The sequence below is a fragment of the Schistocerca americana genome, chromosome X, assembly GCF_021461395.2.
Source record: "Schistocerca americana isolate TAMUIC-IGC-003095 chromosome X, iqSchAmer2.1, whole genome shotgun sequence".
In the NCBI taxonomy this organism is placed as follows: Eukaryota; Metazoa; Arthropoda; class Insecta; order Orthoptera; family Acrididae; genus Schistocerca; species Schistocerca americana.
This window is the reverse complement of record NC_060130.1, coordinates 847,599,665-847,612,484: the sequence shown is the minus strand read 5'-3', so window position 1 is coordinate 847,612,484 and position 12,820 is coordinate 847,599,665. Positions and strand designations below refer to the sequence as shown.

Below are 12,820 nucleotides of genomic sequence, written 5' to 3'. Positions count from 1 at the left end.
GATAACAAATTCCACTTTTCCTCTCATATTCTCTCTGGTGTCAAACTCACTTAAATTGCTTTTGGCATAAAATAATATTGTATAGATGTACAGGTTTAAAATAACCAGTATCTTTAGTCTGATAACGAGGGAATGACAGTATTCTTTGTGTCTAATCATACTGAAACTTGTCAGGTGGAGAACGAAATACAGCATATCCAGAGCATGGAGCTCATGCAGCTTATTGCCATCTTTCAGGCTTTAAAAAAGATCAAATCATTTGCATAAAAGACAAGGGAGCATTGTTGTGACAGATCACACAGACGTTTGCTTTAGCACAATGACTTCAGAACAAATGAGATGGATTCAGGATAACAGTGTGGAAAGAAGATTAGGTACAAGTCCTTCCAAATGGACTATACTAAGAGAAAATTACAGGATTCTTAGATTGGCTCTGATGAATACATGGATGAGAACAGCTGAAATTTGGGTAGACGTTAGAGACAGTGTGTCACCAGAAATTGCCAGGAACAGATTGCTGGAAACTGGGTTGAGAACTCAAGATGCCAGGCACTTTTTACCATTGTCACCATACCACAGACAACAGAGATGTGTATATGGCATAGATACAGAGTCATCTGGGGCACTGAGTGGCAATCTGTAGCGTTCATCACCTGAGGTGTCATGCTCATGGCTGACAGATTGACACCAGTGTGTAGTAGTAGTAGTAGTAGTAGTAGTAGCAGCAGCTTTATTCACCCATAGATCTCTTTTTACAAGGATCTAGGACATGTCAAATTGATAAATATCAGACATATGCTTCATGATGTAACACTTTCCATTTGTCAGTGTACATTCCAACCCATTTAATAATGCAATCAATGTGATAGTCTAACTGTTTACTAGCTTACTTTGTACATATTTACAACAATGTAGGAAAAGACAGATTGCTACTTACCATAAAGAACACACATCAAGTTTCAGATAGGCACAATTAAAAGATACATAAAGCTTTCAGCCATGGCCTTCCTCAGTAAGACACACACACACACACACACACACACACACACACACACATACACACCATTCACACACACTCAGACAAGCAACCACACCTCACGTATGCACGACCGCCAACTCCAGCATCTCTGGCTGGAACGCATTCCGGCCCGAGATGTTGGAGCTGGCAGTCGCATGTGCCTGAAGTGTGCTTGCTTTTTTTTGTGTGTGTGTGTGTGTGTGTGTGTGTGTGTGTGTGTGTGTGTGTTTTGCTGCCAAAGGCTGTGTTCAAAAGCTTTATGTGAGTATCTTTTAATTGTGCCTGTCTGCAACTTGATGTATCATCTTTACGGTAAGTAGCAATCTGTTTTTCCTACATTGTTGATATTCCTACCTGGAGTTTCCATTGTTTGATTTGTATATCTTTAGTTATTAACAAAATTAATTCTTGAGTTTTATTAGGATTAGAAGAGTTCATTACATGGAAACCAATTCACTAATAGTTCTAATTTTTTTCAGTTGCAGAACACTATTCTACGGTGCCAGGGCACGTAATAAGCATTGCTGTATCATCTGCATAACTGAAGAAATCCTAACTCCTGATCTACATATCTTAAGCCACTATTTCCACAAATGGAGGTTACAACCAAACTCAAATAAAACAGAAGTTTCATGTTTTCATCTGTTCTACAGATGGCACACAGAGCCCTTGATGTCTATTTTGAAGGAGACAAACTTCATCGTAATATGCATCCAAAATATTTTGGGATCATGTTAGATAGGATACTTTCTTTTGAACAGCAGTTGGCACGAACATCTGCTAAGCTCAAAACCAGAAACAACATTCTCCATAAACTCTGCAGCTCTCATTGGGTATCATCAGCAGACACTCTCAGGGTACCAGCACTCGGTTTGGTATACTCAGCAGCAGAGTACTGTGCGCCTGCCTGACTTGGCTGGTACTCAAAGACATTTTGATCAAATCCTTCTGTGTGTATGATCATGTCATAAGTAATAGAACTATACAAGTTTCAGCTGATATTGCAGGTAGCCTTCATCAGAGTGACTACTTAAGCAGCTGCTTTATATTTATTGTTTCAAAATGGCTAGGCATTTTGGCATACTACATTTTGATTGGATGAAAGTGTCAAGGGGGAGGAATGTCAGATATAGCTGGGAAATTTTATGTGAATTTTTATTGGTGGTCATTAGCTATTTCCACATCCAAAGATTATTCCCCATTAAGAGCAAAGTATTGATTTCTATATGCAAAGGAGTATTCAAGTATGTGGCAAAGATGAACTGATACCATGTAAGCTCTGTTTTCTATCCTTGGTCTTAATACAGAGCTATATTGAACATTTTCCAGAAATTAAGGAAAAGGACTGAAACATGGATGTCGCTGTCAACCCCCTTTTGGATCTCTTGTAGAGAAATGGATATTTTGATGTACAATAAATTTTGTCACCATCACTGTGGTTTAGGATAGCTTGTCTGACTAGTAATCAAAATATTCTCAGGCCCAGGTTTGATCCCAGTCATTGGTTAAATTTTGATGGGAACAACAAACATCAGTAATGACAGCTGAAGACATCTGGTATAAGAAGTCGTCCTCCACCTGTTAACAGCCTTGTCACAGAGGGTGGAGAAATGGATGAGGGTTCAGGGAACCCTCTTGTCTTGGGGTGCGAAACTGCAGCTAAAGGTGGAAGAATCAGCAGTGATGAACAGCATGAGGATGCAGAAGACCATGGAAACCACCATGTTAACCCTTTCAGACCTGAATTTTTCTGGAGGAAGTAAAATTTTTCTTTATGTAATAATGCTCTTAGATGATTTTTTAAATAATTTACGATGCAAGATTTATACAAATATATGTACATGTTTTCAAAACATGCTTTGTACACTTGGCTTCATTTTATGAATTAAAATAACTAATTATGAAATATTCTCTATTGCAATAAATAGTAAAATGATTATTCAACAAATACCATACAATAAACAATAACAATATTCAGTTGCATGATGGAATATAGTGAACCAATCAAATTCGTGTCACGAGCTGCTGTTCGCTGCTACACTGACTTGCTGGTATTTTCATAGCAATGCCCAATGACTGGCAGCACTTGCACATACTGAAAAAGTTGAACATTCACAAATGTGTACCTCAGGTTTCCATTGAGAAAAAATACTTCTGTTGCAGCTAAGACACAGTAAAAGTTAATGTACACAATTGTAGCAAGGGGGTGTTAAAGAAACATAATTTTTATCCACAGAATATGTTCCCTGTAATTAAGTGTCGTTATCCTCCCTCCACTGGCAAAAGATTCTGAATTTCAATGGCAAAACATTCTGGATTAGTCCCACATTCACATATACAGGAGGGAACTGCCAAGGTGGAGTTAGCAATGAAAAAAAGACTGAATAACCAGTGAAGGGATAACATTCTATAAATCAGAAGGTGAAATGTCAGAAGTCTGAGTATGACAGGGAAGATAGAAAATCAGAAATGGGAGATGCAAAGACTCAGGCTGGATATGGAACATGTCAGAGCAGTGAAATGGAAAGGAAATAATGATTTCTAGTCAGACAAATATAGTGTAATATCAATAGCAGCTGAAAATGGTGCACTGGAGGTAGCATTTGTCATGATTAAAAATGTATGGCAGAAAGAGACGTACTATGAATAGTTCTTTGATAAGATTTTATATGCCACAATCAACAGCAAAACATTATCAACAACAATAGTTCAGGTATACATGCGCAGTTCACAAGCAGAAGATGAAGAGAGAGAAAAAGTATATTAAGGTATTGAACATGTATTTATTGTAAACGGAGATGAAAATCTAATAATGACAAGTGAGTGTTTTGCTGTAGTAGGTGAATGAACAGAAGACAGGGTTATGGGAAGCTGTGAGTTCAGTACTAGGAATGAGGGAGGAGAAAGACTAATTTAGTTCTGCAATAAATAGCAAATACATGGTAGAAAACTCACAAGAGGAGGAGGTATAATTGGAAAGTTCTGGAGACGTGTGGTGATTCCAGCTAAATTACATCAAGATCAGTCAGAGATTCTGAATCAGATATTGGAACAGAATGTGTAGCCAGGATTGCATACAGATTCAGATCGCAATGTAGTAATTATGAAGAATAGATTTAATTTAAGAGAAATGTCAAAATAATCAATTTGGGAACAACTGGGATACTCAAGTACTGAGGAATGATGAGGTATCCAGAATGAAATTTTCACTCTGCAGTGGAGTGTGCACTGATATGATGAGGTCTGTATGAAGTTCTCTGAGGCTACCGATAATGTGATAATGAATAATTCAGTAAGCAGTTCACTTGAAAAGAAGTGAATAACTCTAAAAAGAACAGTCACAGAAATTGGAGAGACAAAGAAGGTAACTGTAAAGTGAACTTGCATAACAGAAGAAATACTTCAATTTGAAAGAGGGAAGTACAGAAATGTTCAAGAAAACTCAGGAGTACAGAAATATAAGTCACTTAGGAATGAAATAAATGTGAACGGCAGAGAAGACAAGGTGAAATGGCTGCAGAAAAATGTAAAGAAATCAAACAAGGAACAACAAATTGCCTGTTGGCTTCTGTCACTGGTTCTTCACCTGACATTTGTTTGATGATTTTTTTGACATTTCACCAGCATGAGTGGCTGGCATTGTCAAAGCTTCCCCTCCATTGCTAGTGGTGGACTGACATTTTGCTGGCATGAATGGCTAGCACTGTCAAAGCTTCACCCTCCATGGAGGGTGAAGCTTTGACAATGCCAGTCACTCGTGCTCACAAAATGTCAGAAAAATCATCACCAAGACAGAAGCCACCAGGCAGTTTGTCAACAAGTGGCTATGAAAGCCTTAACAATTTTAAACAAGAGATGATTGAAAGAAGGACTAATGCACCACACAGAAAAGTCAAAAAACCTGTCTTGAGATTACAAGCAAAGATGTGAACTGGACTCAAAGAGTAATTTCGCTGTTAAACACAGAGGATAGAGCACACAGATAGAAAGAGTACAGGAGGAACTGTCTAATGACAAGACAGAAGAAGAAATAGGAGTTGATATGGAAAACATAAGCAATATCAGAGTTTAACAGAGTTTCGGAAGACTTGCAATTAATGACATGGGCCAGACATTTATAAATAGGCATATTATTGCGAATTTCAAATGCTCGAAATCTGGGCATTTATAAAAAAGTAATTTTTAACATTTTTACTGCCAAAACATATAATTTACCAATTAAAAGAAGAGATGGGACAACACTCTCAATATTAAAAGTTGGTAAATTTTCACACTTCAACCTATGTATATCCTTCATTGATTTTATTACTAAGAACGAAAGGAAAGAATAGGGAAGCATTTTTACAGCTGTGTAGTGATAGCCTGTGTATAACGAAAATAAAATAAAAATATATTACGTCATCACTTTGTAATATAACACACTTTATAATCCATGTCAAATCTCTGAATATTATTGAAGAATGAATATTGATAGCAAAATTATTACTGAATATATTAAATAGCTGTCATGTGTTTCTTGATGATAAATGTCTGTTTTCAGTGGGGGGAAAAGAGAATTGAGACAGACTACAGTTTCCTATTCTGCTTCTTTCTTTATCTACTTCTGTATGACTGCACCGCTGTGAAGATAAAATTGTCCTCATTAAAGATGTAAAAAGTTACGTTTACAGTCCAATTTATTTCCACTAATAACTTTCTCCTAACTCTCAAGCAGCTTTTTCAACTTGTTTACCCAATCAATAAAGATGTAGTGTTGTAAAACACCTTTCCCAATACAAAATATCAGCTTAATTTTTTGTATGAGAGTTGCTTATCAACAAATTTTTGAAATACGTAAGTGCCTGGGCATTTATGAATTTTGAGCATTTGCCCAGGCATTGTCATTTGTCGCAACTTATAAATGCCCAGGCATTTTTACACCACTACTTGTAACTAAATTAGGAAGAAGCCATAGACAACATACTTTTGGAATTTCTAAAATCATTGGGCGAAGTGGCAAGAAAATGACTATTCATGTTGATCTATGAGTCTGGAGACACACTATCAGACTTTTAGCAAAATATCATCCACATAATCCCAAAGACAGCAAGGGCAGATAAGCATGTACACTATCCAAAATCAGCTTAATAGCTCATGCGTAAAAGTTGCTGATACAAAATGATGAAAAAGGAAATTTCGGATCTGTTTGATCACTCTCAGTTTGGCTCTAGGAAAGGAAAAGCCTTCGCAGGGGCAGTTTTCAGATCATAGTTGATAATTCAACACAGGACTTACAAGTAATCAAGTCATGTTCAAAGGATTTGATGGTCTAGAAAAAGTAATGGCGAAAATGAAAGCAAAGTTCAGGAGTGGGATTAAAATTTGAGGTGAAAGGGTATCAATGATAAGATTTGCTGACGACATAGCTATCCCTACTGAAAGTGAGGAATAACTGCATAAGCTGTTGATTAGAATGAGCTGCCTAATGAGCACACACTATGGATAGAGAGTTAGCAAAAGAAAGACAAAAGTAATGAGTAGTAGCTAAAATGAGACTAATGATAAATCTAACATGAAAATTGGGAACCATAAAGCAGACAAAGTGAAGGAATTCTACTATATTGGAAGCAAAATCACACATGACAGATGATGGAAGGAGGAAGGACTAGCACAGGCTGAAAGGGTATTCTTGGCCAAAAGCAGTCTACTAGTATCAAACACAGCCTTAATTTGAGTAAGAAATTTCTGAGACTGTACATTTTGAGCACAATATTGTTTGGGAGTGAGTCATGGACCGCAGGAAAAGAACAGGATCAAAGCATTTGGGATGTGACACTACAGAAGGCTGTTGATAATTAGGTGGATTGATAAGATAACAGATGAAATGGTTTTTCTTGGAGTCATTGAGGAGAGGAAAATATGTAAAAGATTGACAAAAAGAAGGAGCAGGATGATAGGATGTGTTAAGACATCAAGGAATAACTTTCACGGTACTCAAAAAAGCTGTTGAGGTTTAAAACTATTTGAGACGACATGGATTGGAATATATTCAGCAAATAATTAAGAATATTGGATGCAAGTGCTACTCTGTGGTGAAGAAGCTGGAGCCAGAGACGAACCTGTGGCAGGCTGCATCAAAACAACAACCTGCCCTTCACCATGTAGTAGTTGGAGTGCTCAAAATCCTGATATTGAAGCAGATAGTATAATGAAGTTTAATATTGTCAAACAGTTAGATAAAGCAAAGAGATGCCATGAAAACATGGTGAACAAATGAATAAACTAATTCAAAGAAAACAGAGGACAAAACCAAATAAGAATGCTAGATGCACTGTTAAGAGTATCACAATTCCATATTTTCATAATGTATTGCAGAAGGTGGCTAATATATTTAAGTTGTTGCAAGGCTGAAGCTGCATTTCGAAACAACAATATGTTACTATATACCACTTTTACAGAATGTGTTTCATCATTTTTATCTTTATATAGTGATGACACTGCAATGCGGAATTTTGCATGCTTTACATGCAATGCAGGTTCTTGTGTTACGTTATTTCTGATGTTGAAGCCATGTCATTTCATGTGAATATGTGTTGTTAGCAATGGATGTTGCCTGCGGAATTGGTGACCAACACAGGGATGTCATTTAAACATCCAACAGATATTGTTAGATGTAAGACATTGAAAATCTGCCTTGTAGTGGTCGTCAGCAGCCAAAAACATCAGGTGATGACTGCTACCTAAAAATAATGGTTTGAAGGTACTGCAAGGAGAACACAAAGGAACAGTATGCTGCTTTTTTGGAGGCAACTGGGAGGTCTCTGTCAACCCAGAGAGTACATAACCATCTCCACATGATGAATTTGGCTTCTAGGGTTCCAGTACATCTTCGAGTACAAACTCTCTAGTGCCATAGTGCACAAAATAGATGGGCAAAGAAGTTCTCAAAAGAATGGACTTGATCCTCTTCACTGACATGTACGATTTATGTGACACCTGGTGGTCTTCCTGAAGAGGGGGAGAAAACCAGGTACTGAAGAAAATCTCAAGCATGCAATCCAGTGAACACCTTATATGACCTAAGGAAGACCACCATTTAGTGGGATAAGTTTGAGCAGCAAAGTTTTCATCTTCTCGTGGACAACATTCCATTGAGGCTGCTACAATGCATGGGGTCAGCCACAACAGTTTTGAATGGTACCCAGCAACAAATTTTCATTTTGTAGATGCACAGTTTCAACAGACTGCCTCTATTTTGGTTACTGCCTTTATTTTGGTTACTGTTATATTTTCATTTCAAAGTAAAGTTATTTTTAAAATAATGATATGGATATAATAGAGGGAAACATTCCACTTGGTTAAAATATATCTAAAAACAAAGATGATGTGACTTACCAAACGAAAGCGCTGGCAGGTCGATAGACACACAAACAAACACATACATACACACAAAATTCAAGCTTTCGCAACTAACGGTTGCTTCATCAGGAAAGAGGGAAGGAGAGGGAAAGACGAAAGGATGTGTGTTTTAAGGGAGAGGGTAAGGAGTCATTCCAATCTCGGGATCGGAAAGACTTACCTTAGGGGGAAAAAAGGACAGGTATACACTCGCACACACACCCATATCCAACCGCACATACACAGACACAAGCAGACATTTGTAAAGGCCTTTACAAATGCCTGCTTGTGTCTGTGTATGTGCGGTTGGATATGGGTGTGTGTGCGAGTGTATACCTGTCCTTTTTTCCCCCTAAGGTAAGTCTTTCCGATCCCGGGATTGGAATGACTCCTTACCCTCTCCCTTAAAACCCACATCCTTTCGTCTTTCCCTCTCCTTCCCTCTTTCCTGATGAAGCAACCATTGGTTGCGAAAGCTTGAATTTTGTGCGTATGTTTGTGTTTGTTTGTGTGTCTATCGACCTGCCAGCACTTTCATTTGGTAAGTCACATCATCTTTGTTTTTAGATAAAGTTATTTTTAATTATATTACATTTATTATTATTACTATTACTATTATTATTAGTATGTATCTTATTATTTACTGGCTCCCTTACATCTAAGTCCACGTAAGTTCACAGATATGCAGGTAGTGCAAAACCTTCTTTGAGCAGCACATATAAATGATTGCATAACTAAAACTGCTCCACCAAAACTGCTCAACAGAGATACAGTCGCAAGGTCTGATAGAACAGCAGTTCAGTTTTATTGATTGATGGTCCTATTTGATTAAATTATTACAAGTACACACACTGTACATAGGACCAAATACAAACCAGACAATAAAATCTGTGTTCTGTCAGACCCTGGGGCCACTCCTCTACAGAGCAGTTTCAGTCGATTTTCCATTCTGCAGTTACTTATCTTTATATATGTCATTTACAGTTCAGTATTTCAGTCTTCTCCCTGTCTTCCTCATTTTTGATGTGAGTGTGATCAATAAGAGAGTGGACAGAACATTGTTCTTTTGTTTCACCCATGGCTAAAATTTCATTAGCTTTTTTTTTTTTTTTTTTTTTTTTTTTTTTGTCAGTTTGCTAGTTAAAGAATTGTTTTCAGAAATAAATCACTGCTTGTGTTGCTTATTTTACATTTATTTGGACTTCTTTAAACTATTATTTTTCAATTTCCTCCTCTCTTTTTCTTCTTCCTTTTCTTTTTAATCTGGGATGGAACTATCTCTGCTTTCGTAATAACTTTAATACAACATGGAAATACATAGGTGATATATAAGCAATGGAAGGTTAGCACTTAAGCCATCCTCACATGAGAAGAGTTAGTTAATGTTGATGTGGGCTTACACCCTATGAATACATGCTGCTTCTAAGCACCATCGCATTGAAGATCTCTCAAAAGAGCATCATATTGGTATGGTTTGTTGTAATAAAATGACAGAGAACCTCATACTCATTATTAAAGGATATTCATATTTAGTTATTTTTGTGTTATAATTTGCATGTTATGAAAGTATGCCATTTTAAGGCAACTGCATACTGAAGATTCATGAAAAATGAATTGCTCTTGGTAGGATTTGTTATAATTAAATACCAGTTAAAAATGTATCAATGATTAAAGCCTTCAGAATATCATAATATACAATAAAAGGGCATTAAATACAGAAGAGAGCATAGTGTAGTTGGTAGAAGCGCTAAATTACAAAACAGTGTGTAGCTAGTTTGTGTCTTGCTGTATCCACATTCTTTTTTCCTTCCTTGCATTTCCTAAAAGGTTATCAAATAAATATAAATAATTTATGTAATATTTCACATTATGTAACTATAGGTGCCTGCTCTCTCCCCCCCCCCCCCTCCCCCCCCCCCCCCTCTCTCTCTCTCTCTCTCTCTCGTAAATTTGTCTGACTCTGTGAAGTTTTGTAAGCTGATGTTCTTACTGACCGGACATGGAACTTTCATTCTTGTCTTATAGCATGTTTATGGACATTGAAATTTTTATTTATCTATACTGCAGATAGTGCAATGTGATTAGCAATTGGACAAAGGAGGAAATGTGCATTTTAACAGAGCTTTACGTATGTCCACTTTTGTAAACAAACTGTGTGATATGCTGCTAGATACAGTTGACAGCTGCCGCTGGAGAGTGCTAAAGTATCAATCACATTAATCAGCATGCCCCATGTGACACACACACTGCATCTCGTCAGGTTGGATTTCCCACTCAAGTCCAAATCTACGTTAGCTGCCTTGTCCCATGTGAGGACGGATTTCCTGTATAGTTGAGGCACTATGCAATGGACAGGCATCTAAAAAAGACTTACAACTTACAACAATGTTTAAGGCTGTATCATATGCTTAAATTAAATGAGTAAGTGAATATGAAATATTTTCAGTTGACTGGTACCTGTAATTGAGTGCTAGGCGAACATATTCCAGTCGATTTTCAGGCATAATTCTTTTGTATCTTGTGGAAAGAGGAATTTCAATTCCTGAAGCTGAAGGTGTTGAAAATGGCATCTCTAAAGTCTGAAATACTTTTGCATCTGGTTCCATATCTCGTATGCAAAGCAATCCTGTGAAGAACAATTTTAAATGAGATATACATAAAATGAAGTTCATACCAACTTTAATCCTTAAAACTTCAAATATATATTCTGCTATTTTGTCAAAGAAACGTTGAAATATTACAATACAGATCCATCAAACTACAGAAAAATTGCACTCTCTCGTTAGTGTCTTATGTATATGCATGATAAAGACATCAAACATGGAGCACTTGTTCGAAAATCACAAACAGTGCAGCTTAGCACTTTATATGGGGGAGTCTGCTGTCCTTTTGGTATTACACTTTGTGCTCAAAAGTCAGAGGATAGTAGGTAATATCATGTATTTTCTGTAATAATGAGCCAATAGAGAGTATGTAGTGGGCTCATACACTGCACAACTGTAGATACTCACAAGTTTTAACATTCCATCAGTGTGATTTCATAGGAGCTATAAGATTCCAGGTCCAGTGTTTACGAAGTAAAGAGGTAACATCAAGAAAGAGTCAAATTTAATCATCACTCAGTTACATATAAGACATTACTTAATAGATACTGTCAAACTTTAAAGCATACAGTACAAATCAATTGTCAGACTTCCTCATCAGCTGATGCTGAACACTTCCACTGCAGCTCAGGTACATAGGTCAATTACTGAATTATGTATTGAGTAGTAAGATGTTCCAGTTTTAACAAATACTGCTCCCCAGAGGCTACTAATCAGAAGAATGAATGCACACAGTTCAAGACAGAGTGTTGAAAATAGTTTCATCAATAGTCTGTGGAGGAGTGAATGAAGGTCTCATGGAGTGATGAGTCATGGTAAATGATGTTTCACTAATCTGGGAATGAACAGACCTGCCAAATACTAGTAGTAAAGGAAGTGTGTTGTGGCAACTGGTCAGTTTCATGGTGATTTCATGGTACAACAGCAGCTACTGCAGCAGCAGCAGCACCAGCACCAGCACCAGCACCTCCTGCAGCAACAACAACAACAACAACAGCAGCAGCAGCAGCAAGACATGCTGTGGGAACTCCACCACCAGCAGCAGCAGACACAGTCGTTACAGCTTCTCCAAAACCAACAACAGTTTGTGGCTGTGGTGGACTCTCCTACCACTCTGCTCCTCACTTGTTTCAATGAGGCAAACCAAGGTTGGGAAGTCTATTTCTATTGTTTTGTTCTTCATTGCAAGACACGTCAGATAACTGCTCATGGGTGTCAGTGTGCACTCACTGTTTTTGAGTAGTGAACTGTACAAAGTGGTGCAAAAATTATGCCCACTTTCAGATCCCAGTAGTCTAAGTTTTTCTGATGTTTGTGCATGACTATTATAGCCACCAAATTCAACCAATTCCACCCATTTTCAGTTGCAAATAGGCATGGCTGTGCCTCTGGTTAACAAGGACACACACAGTTGCATTGGCTCCTTGCAGCTCCCCTCAGCACAAAGTGTTGGTGTACAATGACCAGTCGATCCCACTGCAGGGTCAGATCATTATCAAAGCTAAGTATAAAAATATTGCTCAGCAACTAACCTTGCTTGCAGTCAAATCTTGGATGAAAACTCACATCTTTAGTTTAGACACTTTTGTGCTTTTTGGTTTTCAAATTTAAGGTGAGGTTGATTTAGTTTCATGTGTGATCCCATTCACAGAACTTAATGCACTGTGTACACAACTTAAGCAGCTATTTGAACCTACATTAGGTGGGTGTTCTATCACCAGTATTGTCTAGCTGATGGGCTACACCCATGGTCATAGTTCAGAAACCTGCTGGGCCACTTCAGATTTGTGGTGATTTTAAGTCTATCTTTAATGCTGAGACA

At 37.5% G+C, this 12,820-nt stretch overlaps 1 protein-coding gene across 1 annotated transcript in view; it reads right to left on the bottom strand.

Annotated features, from left to right (window-relative positions):
• LOC124556600 (E3 ubiquitin-protein ligase HERC2) overlaps window positions 1–12,820 on the bottom strand; it is an 832,907-nt gene that overhangs the window by 34,844 nt on the left and 785,243 nt on the right. The window contains exon 80 of the mRNA XM_047130567.1: window positions 10,853–11,021. Coding sequence (XP_046986523.1) covers window positions 10,853–11,021 — 169 coding nt within the window. The remainder of the gene's footprint in view (window positions 1–10,852; window positions 11,022–12,820) is intronic.